This window comes from Oncorhynchus clarkii, chromosome 6 (genome assembly GCF_045791955.1).
Source record: "Oncorhynchus clarkii lewisi isolate Uvic-CL-2024 chromosome 6, UVic_Ocla_1.0, whole genome shotgun sequence".
NCBI classification, from domain to species: domain Eukaryota; kingdom Metazoa; phylum Chordata; class Actinopteri; order Salmoniformes; family Salmonidae; genus Oncorhynchus; species Oncorhynchus clarkii.
Genome location: NC_092152.1, coordinates 44,238,540 through 44,256,654, shown reverse-complemented (window position 1 = coordinate 44,256,654; position 18,115 = coordinate 44,238,540). Strand labels below are relative to the sequence as shown.

General features: G+C 42.1%; 1 protein-coding gene across 1 annotated transcript; it reads left to right on the top strand.

Annotated features, from left to right (window-relative positions):
- The first annotated feature begins 1,215 nt into the window (after positions 1-1,215).
- LOC139412098 (leucine rich repeat containing 74B) lies at positions 1,216-15,902 on the top strand. Its single transcript, XM_071158891.1, has 10 exons — positions 1,216-1,377; positions 1,722-1,920; positions 5,777-5,919; positions 6,636-6,768; positions 7,395-7,601; positions 14,325-14,434; positions 14,831-14,946; positions 15,242-15,320; positions 15,563-15,658; positions 15,786-15,902. Exons 1-10 carry the CDS (start codon positions 1,216-1,218, stop codon positions 15,900-15,902), a joined length of 1,362 nt encoding a protein of 453 aa, XP_071014992.1.
- The last annotated feature ends 2,213 nt before the right edge of the window (positions 15,903-18,115 follow it).

Here is an 18,115-nt window from a genome sequence, read left to right as displayed (position 1 = left end):
CAAACAAACAAAACAAAAATATATAAATATAGCATATATACTAAGACAAAAACAAAACAAAACTATTTGAACTAACTTTTTCTAAGAATGTATTTTGATGATTTAATTATTATTATTGTTATGTCTCTTCTGCTTGGTAAAAAAAAGAACCCATAATAAAACAAACAAGGACTACAGTGGTCTCCCTGATATCCTTTAGGCACGGGAAAAACCACAGCACCAGCTGAATGCATGATGTACTGTACCTCTGTCCTCTTTAAAAAAAAATTAAAAAAGCTCTGTCTACCTACCAGCACTGTGTCACTCATTACGACTGTGACTCCATCCATCCATACAGTGTGATGGGACAGACGGTTGATGTGCTCATGGGGTTTCTGTGTTTGTATCGCTGCTGCTAAACTCCAACAACCCAAACAGCCTCTGCTATATGCTCCTTGGTGTGGAATTGATCAACCTTGGCGGTTTCCATTTTAATGCATACTGCAAGGAACTTTGCATTTACTTAATAAAAAAAAACATTAACAGTATGTCAATACCGTGTTTGTATTTTCTTGTGTTTTTTTGAAACTAGTGTCATGGGACCAAAAATGAGTGAGATGTGGATAGTGGAGTTTAAGGTCAGCTTGGATTGTTGTTGAGCGTTACCTGCGCTCAGGCAGTTTCAAAGATTAAGTATGTATAGGAGATCTATTGTGTACAATCCATGTCCTGTGCCTTTTGCTGTATTGAACTGATTTATAATTACTGCAATCTAGCCAGCTCTGTGCGCTTCCTGCTCTTGTTGTCATTCTCAAAGCCTTCACAACAGGGTAGGGACTCTGGTACAATACAGGCACCGAGATGCAAAGTGTAGGCAGTGGCACTCAGCTAGAGATACAATCCAGCACCATGGTAACCTAACAACAAAGTAAATTAGTCCAACATTAAATCAGCCCCTGTGTCCTCAGCCTCCTGTGGATTGGTGGGTGTGAGCCAGAGTGAAAAGCCCACAACTTCCTAATTAGCTGAATAGCTTGCCAGTCAATAGTTTTTACTAAGTTGACCCTCCTACTGAGCCAAGGTATGTTGCGGCAGCAGCCAAAAAGTTTACTGCACTGATTTCTAACACACTTAGATTTACATCAGCACATTCAAACTAGCAAAACTACCTGTGAAAGCTTACAAGCAACAACATATATTGGGTGGAAGACAAGCCAAGTCCATTGTGTTGGAACCATGGTCGTTGGGAAGAAGTTGGCCAAAGAGTCCCTGCTGCCGTCTGTGCTGGAGGATGATGACGCGGAGACGGAGAGCGAGAGAGCGCAGCTGGGTGGGATAGGGAGCCGACCACCCAGCAGACCCAGGAAAGCTTTCAGTAGGGGAAGTGTTGACAGACAGGTAAATGAGCAGGTGGATCTGACTTGAGAGATTAATAGATGGAGGATATAGATTTGGTAGTGTGTCACTGGAAAATGTTTTTCGTCACTTGTCTTTTACGTTTGTCAATATCCACTTTGAGGGACACAGTCCTACTGGTTTGCTTGATTCGCCTCTGGTTAAAAGGCATGAATAAATACCTGCGTACTACAGCTCTCGAGAGTTTGAGTTATGCCGCCCTGTACTTACAGTACATCTCTAATACAGGGATGTCTCCACTATTATTCTAAAACCAGCTGCTACAGTATGATCAGAGTGTCTTTTCTTTGAGCCTCAGCCACATTCTCTCCCACTCCCTGCTGCAGACAGTGACCCGGTCAGGGTCCGGCCGCCACTCTAGCCCTGAGGGGGAGGAGTCAGTCAGGGGTGAGAGAAAGGAGGATGAGGGGGAGGAGGAGGAAGAAGAGGGCAGTGGAGTTGGCGATAGAGACTCACAGGAGAGGGCGAAGGAATGTGTCATCACAGCTTCAGATGAGGACTATGACACAGACTTGGAGCTGGGAGGTAGGTAGATAGCGCTGCGAGTTCTTAATAAAAGAGAGAATGAGAGAAAGGTAGGTGAATCACAAGTTCTGATAAAGGGTGTACGAGAGCTAAGGTGCAGAGCGTGCGTGTGGTTTGCCACTCATTTCTGAGAAATGGCTAACTGATGAGTCGTGTTTGACATGAACCTTTTCATCTCTGATAGATCATCACACTTTCACATGCTCTTTCTGTTTGTATCCCTCTCTCTCTCTCTCTCTCTCTCTCTCACTTTCTGGAAAGACATCGTTTATAATTTCATATTCCCTCTCACTCTTTCATAGAAAATAAACCTAATCTTATTTCTGAAGCCCCACTGTGATCATTTGATCATATTTAGATCATGCATTGAACATGAGCAACTGTCCCAATAAGTCTCTCTCTCTCTTTCCATCTCTCACTTCCCCTCCCCCTCTTCGCTTTTCCTACTGATCAGTTGAAGGGATGGCAGAAACAAACACCTACACACACTCCTGCTCAAACATATATTCCTGTTCTGCATCTTAATGACTTCATCTAGGCTTTGTAGTAAGGCCTCTTTCACCATAAGTGAAGGCCATCTGGTACATGAATGAGCTAGAACCCACTACCCAGTCCCCATACGTGGTGAAATCAACCACAAGGGACTTTAACGACCAAAGTCACATTGACAGCTTAGAATCTCAGAGGGATATGTAGAGATGCCAAGTCCTTTAACTCAATGTTTTGATAGTGAGCGGCCTGGAGAAACGTATTGCTGGTTTAGATCTGGGTTCAGATACTATTTGAAATCTTTCAAATATTTTGAGCATTTGCTTTAGTTTGTCTGAAGTGCTCAGTGGACGGAGATTGCTGTGTTGGGACTATTCTATTGGTTCCATTTTCAAGATGGCGCCGTACTGTATGGCTGCCGTCTTGTGAGCTCTGACCCAACTATTTTGGCGTTTATCTTTATTTATTTTGCACAGAATGCATTCGTTATTATTTATTATGCTCGAAAATAACTTTTGAACATCATGTTACTAACCTCAATTCTGGCTTCAACGTCCACTTCAACTCATCTTCCCTGGGCTCTTTGTGTAATTCAAGAGGAAACGTCAGCAAAAAAGAGACAGGAGAGGGAGAACCCTGGGGAGTTTAAGGTGAAGGGAAAACCGCCCTCCATTCTATTGGCCAATTTCCAGTTTCTTGATAATAAGATGGATGACCTCCGATCGCAGATTTGCTTTCAACGGGACTCTCTGCCATTCTGAAGCATGGCTTTCGGACAAGATACCCCCCAAAGCAATACAGTTTGATGGATTCTCCATTCACCGAGCAGAGGATATTGGATTCAGGGAAATCGAGAGGGGAGGGGTATGCCGCTTCATCAACAGCAAATGTTGTGCTGACTCTAGCGTATCAGTCTTGACCCATTGTTAACCCGTCGTGGAATACCCTTCTACCTCCTGAGAGAGGTTTCAGCTGTTATCGTGACTGCTGTAAATATTCCACCTCAGGGCAAGAAAAACAACAAGCTAGTACTTAACGAACTGTATGAGGCTATAAACAAGCAGAAAACCTTGCCTCTGGAGGCTGCTTTCCTTGTTGGTGGTGAATTGAATTCTGCGTCATTAAGACACAATGCCCAACTTCCATCAACACATCTCCTTCGCCACTAGAGGTGATAATGTCCTAGACCGCTGTTACTCAACCCACAAACAAGCGTACAAGGCCCTCCCTCATCACCCCTTTGGCAAAGCAGATCATGACTCTATACTCCTGCTTCCTGTTTTACAAGCAGCAGCTCAAACAGGAAGCACCCGTGATGCACTCTGTTGAGAAATGGCCATCTAAATCGGATGCTACGCTACAAGACTGCTTTGCTAGCGCTGACTGGAATATGTTCCAGGACTCTGCCAATAGCATCAACTAGCTAACCACCGCCGTCACCAGCTTCATTAGGAAATGCATCGCTGACGTCCCCACAGTGAAGGTTCGCTGCTTCCCCAATCAAAAGCCCTGGATTAACACCGAGGTTGGTGCTAAACTGAAGGACAGGGCTACGGCTGAGGATACGAACAAGTACAAGATGTCCCGCTGCAACCTTCGCAGAGCCATCAAACAAGCAAGAGGACAATATAGGAACAAGGTAGAATCCTATTACACAGGCTCAAACGCCCGCTGCATGTGGCAGTCCAGGTCAACGCTCGTAAGGCGGTGGTGCTGGACGGTATCACAGGGAACATTCATAGAGCATGCGCAGAACAGCTGTTAGGCATATTTACGATCATTTTCAACCTCTCCTTGTCCCAGTCAGTGATCCCCATCTCAAGCTGACCACCATCATTCCTGTTCCCAGGAACTCTAAGGCTACCTGCTACAATGACGACCACCCTGTAGCACTCACATCTGTAATCATGAAGTGCTTTGAAAGGTTGGTTATGGCACACATCAACTTCATCATCTTAGACACCCTAGACCCACTCCAATTTGCATACCGCGCCAACAGATCCATAGACAAAGCAATCTCAATTGCACTCCACACTGCCCTCGCCCACCTAGATAAGAGGAATACCTACGTGAGAATGCTGTTAATTGATTAGAGCATAGTCCCTTCCAAACTCGTCAACAGGCTTGGGACCCCGGGACTGACCACCTCCCTCTGTAACTGGATCCTGGACTTCCTGATGGGCCAACACCAGGCAACATCACTTCTGCCATATTGAACCTCAACACGGGGGCCCCGCAGTGGTGTGTGCTTAGTCTCCTCCTGTACTCTCTGTTCACCGACGCCTGCATGGGCATGCATGACTCCAACATCATCATCAAGTTTGCTGATGACACAATCACCAGCGACGATGAGACAGCCTACAGGGAGGAGGTCAGTGACCTGGCAGAGTGGTGCCAGGAAATAGTCGCCCCCGCAATGTCAGTAAGATCAAGGAGCTGATTGTGGACTACAGGAAATGTGGGGAGGGGGAGGGCTGCAATGGAGCGGGTCGAGAGCTTCAAGTTCCTCTGTGTCCAAATCACTAAGGACATAAAATGGTCCACACTCAAGCAAATCCTCAAAAGGTTATACAGCTGCACCATTGAGAGCATCTTGACTGGCTGCATCAATGCTTGGTATGGCAACTGCATCCCCCTTGATTGCATGGTGCTACAGATGGTGGTGTGAACAGCCCAGTACATCACTCTCCTGTGGTCGAGCTCCCTGCCATCAAGGACCATATGAGTCAGTGTGAAAGGAAGGCCCGGGAATTTGTTGAAGACTCCAGCCACCCAAGCCATGGACTGTTGTCACTGCTTCCGCACAGCAAGTGATACCAGAGCAACAACTCTGACACCAACAGGCTTCTATCCCCAAACCATAAGACTGCTAAATAGCAAACAAAATGGTGACACGGACTGTCTGCACTGACCCTTCTATTTCATTTTGTATTTTTGCACTGACTATATGCACACTCGCATACTCACTCTACACACTCACTCATTCACACTGACACTCCAATACACACACACACACACACACTTAATTTGCTCACACACATAACACGCACACACATTCCTACTGAATCTAGACACACACACACACTCACATAGAAACATCATATACGCTGCTGCTACTCTGCTGCTACTCTGTTCATATCATATATCCTGATGCCTAGCCACCTTACCTCTAAACATATCTTCCCCTACCACTCCAGTATCCCTTCACATTATAAATATGGTATTGGCACTGACCCTGTAGCATACTTACCTTCTTCTACTTCCCGTGTGTTGATATTCTACTTAAAACTTGAGACATTGTGTCAGGCAAGTTCATTCAAGCCCAGCTAAAGTATATATGTATTGTGTCTGCTTGGTTCTGTTGCAGATGTGAAGGAGGCGTATGACCCGACGGGCCAGACTCGATACAGGGAGGCGTGTAGAATGTTCAACGTAGTCCCTGTATCCTATTTCCTGAAACACATGGGCAATACTGAGCTAACCATGATGCACCATGGCCTCGGGCCTCAGGTAAGACTGACCAGGCCAGTGCCCTGTTTAATAATGCAAAACGTTTCCCTTCCACGGTCTCTCCCTCATTCAGTTACTCTTTACTTAACTCTGTATCATTGAGGCTAATGCTACCTTGCATCTGCAAAAGCTGTGCACTTAAAACAGCACTGGAAAAACCACAGTAGCCAGCCATATGCTTGTTATCTAAATGCTAAATAGATAGTTGTATGTTCTGCATACTATTTAACACCAAATGTACTGATACGGCTGACTGACTGGAGCCTGAAGCTAAGGTAAAAGGTATCTTTCATATCATCTGCACAGCCATGTACTCTCTCTTTAGCCAGGCAAAACTATCATTTCTTAGACTGTCTCATTCCCTGAACCCACGCCTCCCTCCATGTGACCTCTGTCTGCTTCATTAGTCTAAACCACGGAGCATCTCTTTTATTATTAAACTGTGCAACAAAAGCCTAGCGGATATGAGAGGTCCTTCAATAAAGAACAAGGTCATTCTGGCACCCATTAGATGGGTGAGGTGTTTTCATAATAGGTACCTGGTAAAAGAGGCAAAAGCCCACACATACAGGCACACACCTGCTCTCGAGAGCACATCCTATTTCCATTTTTAAAAAAGAGGGGGAAAAAACAACAGGAGACGAAAGAGAGAGAAAAAGAGAAAAGAGAGAGAGAGAAACAAACGAAATAGTCTTTGTGTGAAATGTGTTCTGTAGGGCACCAAAGCACTGGCGGTTTCCTTGGTAACCAACACTTCCCTCCTGAAGCTGAACCTCAGGGATAATTGCATGGAAGGGACTGGCGGGGCTGCCATGGCCGAGATGTTAAAGGAGAACTGTTACATCACAGGTGGGCACTCCACCAACCTCCAATCCGAGGCCCAGGGGACTCAGGAAGGCGGCGGTGCCACCCACACCCATCCGCGCGCCGACCTCACTCACTGCTATCCTTGTCGTGCCTCGACACCTATTTAACATTCAGTCAGTATCTAGCTAGCAGCAAGCTCTGTACACAGTTCATGATCCAAGGGAGAAATTGTTTCACCGCTGAGTGTGTCAATAAATCCACAACCACAATTCCAATGGTTCTAATTCAGAACTAATAAATGTAATTCACAATGCCTTAATGAGCCTGCTATTAGAATAATAGGTTAACTGCTGCCAACGAAAGTGGAATGTGATGCTTTAAGGTGATGTATCTCACCTGAACAAAAGATGGCAGATTACATTCGATTTTAAACATTGTAGCTTTGATGAGAGAACAAAGTGGTTTCAACAAATACAAATCAATTGAATAATCTTTATAATGTGGCAGGCAGACAACATTACAACAGGATGAATACATTAATGACAACCTATACCATATAAGAGGATAGGACAGATACTCACAAACAACAACTAACAGCTCAACCTTCTGCTCTACTCTAACCCTGTATGACCTCAGACCTCTCTGTGACTTGTGTGTCTCCTTCTCAGAGGTGGACCTGGGGGAGAACAGGCTGGGGGAGTGTGGTGCCCAGACCCTGTCCAGTATGCTGCAGGAGAACACCACACTGGTCTCACTCAGCATGTCTGGGAACGAGCTGGCTGACCGGGCCGCACAACACCTTGCCCAGACCCTGACCTCCAACACCAAGCTGGAGACCCTAGACCTCAGTCACAACATCATAGGAGATGCAGCAGGTAGGGTTTGGGCAGTGTGTGTGTGTGTGTGTGTGTGTGTGTGTGTGTGTGTGTGTGTGTGTGTGTGTGTGTGTGTGTGTGTGTGTGTGTGTGTGTGTGTGTGTGTGTGTGTGTGTGTGTGTGTGTGTGTGAGAGACCTTAGCCACAACATGATGGGAGACACAGTAGGGTTGTAGTAGTGTGTCTATCTAACTCAAACCCTGGACTTACATACATACAGTACATTAGGGGTTGGATACCCTGGGCATTAAGAGGTGACAGAGAGGGAAAGAGTTTGGGTAGGGTACCCACCTCAGCCACAACACCATGGGAGGTGCAGCATTTAATAGTTGTGTTTCTTGGATTGGATGAGGTGGTAATTGGAGAGGAATTGTGCATTTAAGCAATAAGGTACGAGGGGGTGTGGTATATTGGCCATAAACCCCCGAGGTGCCTTATTGCTATTATAAACTGGTTACCAACGTAATTAGAGCATTAAAAGTAAATGTTTTGTCATACCTGTGATACACGGTCTGATATACAATGGTTGTCAGCCAATCAGTATTCAGGGCTCGAACCACCCAGTTTATGATTATAATTAGAGCAGTAGTGGTCTGAGATCAGAGCTTTAAGGAACACCCAACAGATGTTGTAAAAAGCATACCCAGCCGTAACCTTCGAGACATCTTAAGACATAAAGTTGGGCTGTTTTGAGACACTTTGAAAGAGCATAACAAATTCCAATATAGGCTCTAAACAACATGACGTCTTTCTATTCTTGAATGAGGATTTTTTTTCCTTTCACAAAGGAAATTCGTTAAGTTTCTCAGAGAAATTACAGTTATTTTTCTAAGGAATACCTGATAACAACCTCCACTCTACAGTCACCTCTGGTGTAGTTCACAGCACTTGCATGTTAGACAAACAAATTAATGTAGTCCACTATAACTCCCAACAAAAGTGAATCACTTCAATTTCAAGCTCTAAATTCCCTTATCAATCGCTCAAATGTATCAGTTTATCACTATCCAGTGGGGCGTAGAAAACAACGGAAATCGGTTCCAGACAACTGAAAAGACTGCAGCCAGTGAGTTTATGAAACACACAGACACACACCGGTGGTGACATATTGATGCAGAGCGGCTAGACACAGACCACATATTTTGTAGCAGATTGTGGCATTCAAAGGTCAAGAAATCTCCTTCATTATGAGCCCACTCAATTAGGATGTGATTGTGGATGAGATTTGTAACAAAAACCTTTACCTGACGCAGAGTAAATGACAAACCAGACCGCAAGGCCTGAGAAATTGAATATATACACATTTTTACAGTACAAAAAAATTCTAAAAATATACTTCAAATACGAGATGTATTTTTCTAGTATATGTGAAATATACTATAAATATAATATAATTGCACTTCCATACACTTATTAAAAGTGTACTTTATATTCATAGTTTTTTTTTCAGTCTTTTAGTACACTAGAAATATACATTAAACACACTCATTAAAACTGTACTTAAATTTCAAACACTAATTGTAATTTATTATATTAATTGAAAATACACACTGTTTTTAAGTTTAAGCATTTAAAAAAAAAATGTAACTCTGTGAGTGATCAAGTACACTAAGTAGGCAGTGCCTTGCAAAAGCATTCATATCCATTGGATTCCTTCACATTTTACTGTTACAAAGTGGCGTTAAAATTGATTTAACTGTCATTTTTTGTCAACAACGAACTCAATATACTCTGCAATGTCAAAGTCAAAGTATAAGATTAATAAAAATTAAATAACTAAAATATAGTCATTGCATAAGTATTCAGCTCCTTTGTTTAGGCAAGCCTAAATTACTGCAGGAGTCAAATTTGGTTTAACAAATCACAGAATATGTTACATGGACTCTGTGTGAAATAATAGGGATTGACATGATTTTTTCATGACTAACCCTTCCTCTGTTCCCCATACATACAACATCTGTAAGGTCCCTCAGTTGTGTATTGAATTTCAAGCACATATTCAACTACAAAGACCAGGGAGCCTTTCGAAAGCTTCATAAAAAGGGCAGTCAGTGATTGGTAGATCGGTAACAATATCAAATCAGACATTGAATATCTCTTTAATAAGGTCAAGTTAATAATTATGCTGTGGATTATGTATTAAACGACCCAGACACATCAAAGACAAGGCAAGTAGGACCTTCTGAAATGAGCTGCAGCACAGGAATGAAACTGCTCAGGGATGTTACCATGAGGCCATTGGTGATTGTAAAACAGTTACAGAGTTCAGTGGCTGTAATGGGAGAAAACTGAGGATGAATCAACAACATTGTAGTGACTCCACAATGAATAACTTAAATGACAGAGTGAAAAGAAGAATATAAATATACAGAATAAAAATATTCCAAAACATACATCTTGTATGTAACAAGGCACTGAAGTAATATTGAAAAAGCCTAAATGCAAAGCCTTATGTTTGGGGCAAATCCAACAACACATCACTGAGTAACTGCCGCCTTATTTTAAAGCATGGTGGCGGCTGCATTATGGTATGGGTATGCTTGACATCGGCAAATACTTAGTTTCTCCGGAAGAAAAGAAACGGGTTGAGCTAAGAGCAGGAGAAATCCTAGAGGAAAACCTGATTCAGTCTGTTTTACAACAGACACTGGGAGAGGAAGTCACCTTTCAGTAGGTCAATAACTCAGAACACAATCTACACTACACTCACCAAGAAGACAGTGAATGTTCCTGAGTAGCCAACTTACAGTTTTGACTTAAATCTGATTGAACATCTATTGCAAGACTAGAAAATTGCTGTGTAGCCATGAGCACCAACATTTTACAGAGATTGAAGATTTATGAAAATAATAAAGGGCACAATCCAGGTGTTTAAAGCTCGTAAAGACTTACTCAAGGAGACTCACTGCTGTAATCACTGCCAAAGGTGTTTCTAACATGTATTGACTCCGGGGGTTGAATATTTGTGCAATGACTATATTTTAGTAATTTATTTTCAATAAATTTGTAAAAATTTTTTTTTTTAAACTTCCACTTTGAGATTAAAGTATTTTGTGTAGATTGTTGACCAAAGAAAATACAATTAAATTAATTTGAAGTGATTTTATTTCTATCAATCTTTACAATTTTTGGGGGAGAAATCTTCCACTTTGAGATTAGAGTATTTTGTGTAGATTGTTGAAGGAAAAAAAATTACAATTAAATCCATTTTAATCCCACTTTGTAACAATAAAATGTGAAGAAATCCAAGGTGTATGAATGGTTTTGCAAGGCACTGTAGTTTCAGTGCCGATAATGAGTTTTGAAGTACTTTCTAAATTCCTGTTCAGAAGAGTGCAGAGAAAGTTGACAAAGATAGTTTATTCCACCTAAGCAAACATGCACAGCTGAGGAACATGTTTCTTGAGAGTATACTTTTTTATATCTCAAGAAAATATACTAATGAAAACACGCTCCCCTCAATGATACATGTGCACAATAATTTGCATGTTACCCAGCATCCTTTTCTGCCGCTGATGTTTTGATTTATTACATGATCTTGTTCCTCATATTTAGCTTATTTAAATGTTTTGACGTTCAATTTCAAACTTAATAATGTTGTACTTCTAATTACACCTTATAAATTACATATTTTATTAAAATGTAAATGTATTACCATAATATGAACAACTAAAGAGTGAAATCCCAATGGTGCACTTTGTGATTTACTCTTCTGATGGGAAGTCTGGCTCTTTTCAGTGAGCTGGTGCGGTTGGCTCGGCTCAGCTTACCAAAAAGAGCCATATATTTTTTCTCCCTAACGTCTTCTTGAAACAATATGTATTGTATATTTTGGAAGTTGAACTGTTTGAAAAGTGATTGGTGTTAAAACAATTCTAATTCAATTATTAAATGAAACCATACACTACCTTACCCACAATGTATTTAAAAATGCATTGGTTTGTTATGAAAAATTATGCTATTAAACATTTGCATTTAAAGTATATATTTGTAATGTATATAAACAAAGTGCATATAAATTTAACCATTCAAAACGAATACAATCTGAACAACATAATAATGGAATATTGCACCATATCAAAAAAATAATAATAATGTGCAAAACTGCAGCAACCCACTTAAAACATTAAACTAGTCCCTCTTATCTCTCTTCTTTAGTGCCATGTTATAACCAGCAGTACACAGCAATGCTGACCATATTTTGCTTTTATGAGAGATTTGCATTCAGAAATGCAAGCTGCCTCACTTGAGGGGCTGATGCGGTTTCTTCTCTTAGTAATTATTTGTCCCATTTTTGAGAAGACCCTCTCAGAGGGAATGGATGTGGCCACCATGCAGAGTATCCCTGTCATGACTTTAGTAAGCCGTGGGTAGACAGAGGCCTTGTTCTTCCACCAGCTCAGAGGATCTGCAGAGGGGCTCCTCCAAATAGGATCGGACCTCCATTATGGCATCTGCTGAGGGATTCCTTCGTGCTGCATCCCCAGTTGCTCTCTCGTCAAACAGCATCCAAACAGCAGACATTTGTGGCACTACTGCTGGTGCTTCTGCTCCATCTGATCCCTCTTCTTCCTGTTGCCCTGGTGCCTGAGCCAACTGACTGCTGGGGCTGTCCCTCCCTGCTGCTGAAGTTATTCTTTGAAGAGCCTCATCAATTGCTCTGGCATCACTGAAGGCTAACTTCTTAAACCTGGGGTCAAGTGCAGAGGTTTCTGATAGCACGTGATTATATTCCATTCTGTGGAACTTTCTGTCCGCTGATGAACATAGGGTGTCCATCAACTCTGTCGCATGTCCTGTGGTTACATTTGCTTCTCTCTAGCGGCTGGCTGTGATTCGCTGCAGACCCTTACACAGGAGTATCATTTTTGAGGCTGTCACATAGCTGAAAAGAGAGAACAGTAACTTATTAGTTCAGGATGATGTTTTGTCTACTGATACTACATTCTCATATACTGCTCATATACATATATAATACTGGATTAAATAATGATGTAGTAATAACTGCTTACGGTACCTCTCTCCACTGATCTCCACAGTGACCTGCTCAAAGGGTTCCAGCTCAGCTATCCCCATCCGGCGTTGTGTAGACTTTAGTTTTTCAGCACCTACTGTGCTCCTGTGGAAGTATTCCACAGCTGCTTTCCCTTTGTCCACAGTGGGCTTCATTACATTCAGACCATCTCTTACAATCAGGTTGATTGTGTTGGCAAGAGATGGATGATGGGTCCATTTGAACATTTTCATGGCTTTGGTTATGTTCGTTGCATTGTCGCTAATACAACAGACCACTTTTCCATCTACTTGCCATTCTCTGGCCACTCAACAGTTCCTCTGCCAAGTTCTCTGAGGTGTCTGTCGCTGAACACAAAGCAGTCCAGAAGACAGCTAGACATCGAAAAATCTTCAATGAAGTGACATGTTTGTAAACAACAGGTAAGAAGTGGTTACCCTTGATGTCCAGCAGTCAGGCAAACTGCAGTAGCTTTTTGGACTCTTTCCCGCACTGAAGCCTGTGTGCTCTCTTACAGTTGTGGAATAAGTGATTTTGAAAGGGTTTCCTGCTTAGAATTGTGTACATTGGATTTCTTAAACCTATAATTTCTTAAACCTCTGTCCTCCACGATCGAAAATGATTGGAAATCGGTGGCAGTCATTTTAGCCAATGTAATATCAATTTGGCCTTGTTTTGCTACAGACAGACTTTGGCATAAACCAGTCCATAGAAGACTGTGTTGCTATTCATATCTTAATATTTGTATATTTTTATTAAAAGATTTGGCTCTTCTGATATGTGAGCCGGCTCCCAACGTTCACCTACAAGAGCCGGCTCTTAGAGCCGACACGTTCGCGAACGACCCATCCCTAATTTGTAGCTATGGCCACAACTGCTTCAATCAAGGTGACCTTTACGTGACTACTTACAATAGCTGATGTGGTTAATAAGTGGAAGTGTAGTTGCAAAAGAATACTTGAAATACATTAGAAATATACTTTTTATGTAAAGAAATTACAGGAATTCTAATTCAAATACCATTTTAGTATAATTCGAATTCTTGAGAAATATACATAAAATGTTTTTTCCACATGGGAAGTGTCTTCCACGTGTGGGAGGAGGGGGTAGTGTGTGTGTTCGTATTATCTTCACTGTCTCTTCTAAAAGAGTGTTTTAGTTTTGAATCATACACTCATATCAGACACTTAGTACTCTTCCCATCACTGATTTAATAAATGATATATCCTTTTCTCATACGTTGTGATCGTTGTCATAGGAACACCAGTCTTGAATATTGACCCATGATGATTAACAGTGTCATTGAAGATACACTGATATTTTATTCATTTTTCTTGACTGTTATTGCCTTTCCACAGAGCAAAATTAGGTAAATAGAGAGCCATCACTGTCTATAACAGTGAATTATATGTGTTGAAAGGAGACATGATCATTGTGATAGAAATGCATTACTCCTCAATGAGGATAATCCACTCTCTTGGGGTGCATCTCCGTTTCAAGTGGCATTCCTCTCCTTCTCTCCTTTCCTTCATATACACTGACAGAAAAGAAAGGTGGACAGGTGAAAGCAAATTCCTGGTAGTGGTAGGGATCCACCATATTGCTTCCAGGTGACAAGAAGAGGAGACAAGGGGGACACATAAAACTGAGGAGGCCATTGAGGAGGCCACTTAAGACTATTGAGACACAGCTTATTTTTCTCTCATCAGGTCAGGTCCTGGGACATGCTATCGCTGAGAACACAGGGCTGAGATCATTGAGTCTGGCCTGGAACTGTATACGTGGGAAAGGAGCGGTGGCTTTGGCTAAAGGCCTTGGGGTAAATCATATAACCTAGCGTACATGTTATGAAATCTAGGTCTAGTACATAGATAGGTATCTGTTGATTTCAGACGGCTTTGCAGTAACATGCCTAGTCCTCACTTTGTGAATGCCTGAGGCTAACACAAGACGTAATAACCTTTATAATAGATCATTTCAACCCATTTATACAGTATATTTGATAAAACTTTGCTTTTCATCTAATCTCTTGTGGACAGACGTACAAGCTCTGGCACTAGATTTTGGTTCTGGGTTGCCGAGATAACATCTACAGTATCTGATCTTGTTCAAATGATTTCATGAAACTCTAAATGAGCTCAGTTAAAATCAGATATTCTGTTCCGGAGTACTGTGAAATAGTTTGTAATAATACCATTCACTTGTAATGTCCCAGGCCAACATATTCCTCAGAACACTGGATCTGTCTTACAATGGCCTGGGTAAGGATGGAGCCGTAGCTTTAGGAGAGGCTCTCAAAGACAACAACACTCTAGAGGACCTCAATATAAGGTACAAAGGTTTTTGCCTGTATTTGCTTGTTATGCTTATACACTTTTCTCAATTAACATTAAAAGTTATTAAACAGATGGTCCTAATATAGGCAGTACGGTATGGCGTAAAGCTTTTTATTTTGACGGATGACTACATTCTACCTGTTGAAATTTGTTTGCAAAACTTTCTACAGAATAACTGCTATCATATCAAAATGTGAAGACGTCCTTTGAAAGGCAACAGTTTTATATTGCTTGTCACCCCCCCCTACCCCCCCCCAACACTTATTGTTTTTTTTTTATATATCCCACAGTAACAATCGAATACCCCCTGAAGGTGCGATCCGCTTCACCATGGGCCTCAAAGTAAACAAGACAATAAAAAAACTCAATGTAAGTCAGAAAAAAAAGAGATTGGCTGTAGTATTGAAAGCTTTGGGGGATATGCGTGAGGGAGAAATTGGTAAAAGTGGGATAAAATGGCTCATCACTATATTTTTCAAGATAAACACCCAAGAAGCAGCCCCAAAAACAAGGTCGTAGAAAGACAAAAAATGATATTTGATACTATGTCTATTAATATCTGCCAGTGTTATCTTTGGTGATTCTATGTTAATTGACCTGCCTTTGGTCAGATGGGGAGGAATCCTATACAGACTGCCGGGTGTTACGGAGTCCTGAAAGCAATCCAGGGAAACGCAGAATCAGCTATGGAGTGCCTGGACTTTTCTGTAGGTCATGGATTTTCACTTGTGTTATTGTCACTTGGATGAATGACCCTTTCACAACACACCACCTACCTATTGATGCAAAGCCACTCACCTGATAATGTGTGTCTCTGTATACTATAACCTCTAGGACATAACAGTGAATCAGGACTTTGAGGATTTGTACGTTGCCTTAAAAGACATATTCCCAAACATCAGAGTCAAACATGGAGGAAGAATCAACACATTCAGAAAACCAAAGGCCTAAGTGAGAGGTTTTCCATTTGATTACTTTGCATTACCAAGCAACTACCCAAAGTCTATATTGTTTTTGCAAAGCAGTGAAACATTACAATGGTTTGTTCTATTAGAGAGAATCACCAACCATGAAGGGAGTCTAAATGAAACAAGTTAATAGTTGTTAGACTAATACAGTTTTGTTTTTATTTTTTATTTCCTTAGTGGCCTGGTTTGACCCATCAAGAGGAAATACTTTCTTCAAGACAGCAAAGCATCTGGAATATCAGATGTTTATGAATTCTAGGCGAATTGAATGCACAATGCATTGACAACCTTTCTCACCTACAGCACCAAGACAACTTGTCAATTGTATTGAAGAACTACAGTACTTGTACTTTACATCTTAGCTTGTGGAAATGGGTATTGAATCTTTGGGAACATCATGATCTGTATAAATGATATATTGCTTTCACATCCTATCTGTACTGTGTACATTTCTATATGGTCTGTGTTGGACCATGTGTACAGATAATAGGGCCTACCCACCAGACCATCACACTCATATTTTCAACCTGGACTCAGGGGTAGACGTTATATAGTAAACAAAATCCTGGGCACTCCAATTAGGGTGTGAATGTTATTTGTAATTAGATAGAGAAAATTGGACCTCTCTGAGATGAAAATGGATGGCCATCCCTTCAGCGAAGTTTATTTGACCTAAACCCTCCCTAGACGTTTGAAAAATAACAAGTGACCCTCCCCTATACCCAAAATAATAATGAAAACCTAAAGTGGATAGCAAAGAACATCCTTACCTCACTTCTTGGACAGACCAGAGCCTTATGCCATTTTAGAAACTGTTCTTAGTCCTGTAAGCATTACATGGCAACACATGGCTTGGGGTCCAGAAGATTGTGGGTTCACAGACCACTATGGACAACAGTAGGGGTGGGGAAAGTATTGAATTGATCTATCATTGTATTTCCAGGTCTGAGAGAAAAAATTGCCTTTTGTAAAAATGTCATGCAATTCTGCATAATTTTACATACTGTATTTACTAAATATTTTTTAATACCACACAAATTACTGAAATTACAGGCTAAGAATGGACAGAGAGATAGGCCTATGTGTTCATCTTATCATATTCCTCCAATGCCAAATCAGTGTGTCTTATTTGCAATGAAACTCTCCCTGTTTGCAAATAATGAAATCAGAAATGTCATAAGGAATCTGAGCATGGTAGTTTCAAAAGTTAGGTCTACCTTTCCACCCCAGACAGTAGGCCTACCTTTCCACCCCAGACAGTAGGCCTACCTTTCCACCCCAGACAGTAGGCCTACCTTTCCACCCCAGACAGTAGGCCTACCTTTCCACCCCAGACAGTAGGCCTGCCTTTCCACCCCAGACAGTAGGCCTACCTTTCCACCCCAGACAGTAGGCCTACCTTTCCACCCCAGGCAGTAGGCCTACCTTTCCACCCCAGACAGTAGGCCTACCTTTCCACCCCAGACAGTAGGCCTGCCTTTCCACCCCAGACAGTAGGCCTACCTTTCCACCCCAGACAGTAGGCCTACCTTTCCACCCCAGACAGTAGGCCTACCTTTCCACCCCAGACAGTAGGCCTACCTTTCCACCCCAGACAGTAGGCCTACCTTTCCACCCCAGACAGTAGGCCTGCCTTTCCACCCCAGACAGTAGGCCTACCTTTCCACCCCAGACAGTAGGCCTACCTTTCCACCCCAGACAGTAGGCCTACCTTTCCACCCCAGACAGTAGGCCTACCTTTCCACCCCAGACAGTAGGTCTGCCTTTCCACCCCAGACAGTAGGCCTGCCTTTCCACCCCAGACAGTAGGTCTACCTTTCCACCCCAGACAGTAGGCCTACCTTTCCACCCCAGACAGTAGGCCTACCTTTCCACCCCAGACAGTAGGCCTGCCTTTCCACCCCAGACAGTAGGCCTGCCTTTCCACCCCAGACAGTAGGCCTGCCTTTCCACCCCAGACAGTAGGCCTACCTTTCCACCCCAGACAGTAGGCCTACCTTTCCACCCCAGACAGTAGGCCTACCTTTCCACCCCAGACAGTAGGCCGACACAGACAAATGTAAGTTTTAACTGCTGGCTACTCTTCTTCCTTGGCTTAACCCAACAGAGGTAACAAGTGTTTTCTAAAAGCTGTCTGAGTTTAAACATCTTCTATTGTACAGAATGTAAATAGCTTAATCAATTGATAGTGACAGA

Bases quoted from the DNA above. Each gene is read 5' to 3' on its own strand.
- LOC139412098 (XM_071158891.1), top strand. From the start codon at position 1,216: ATGGTCGTTGGGAAGAAGTTGGCCAAAGAGTCCCTGCTGCCGTCTGTG. The intron at 1,921-5,776 runs GTAGGTAGATAG...GTTCTGTTGCAG, and splicing joins CACAGACTTGGAGCTGGGAG to ATGTGAAGGAGGCGTATGAC. The intron at 14,435-14,830 runs GTAAATCATATA...GTAATGTCCCAG, and splicing joins CTTTGGCTAAAGGCCTTGGG to GCCAACATATTCCTCAGAAC.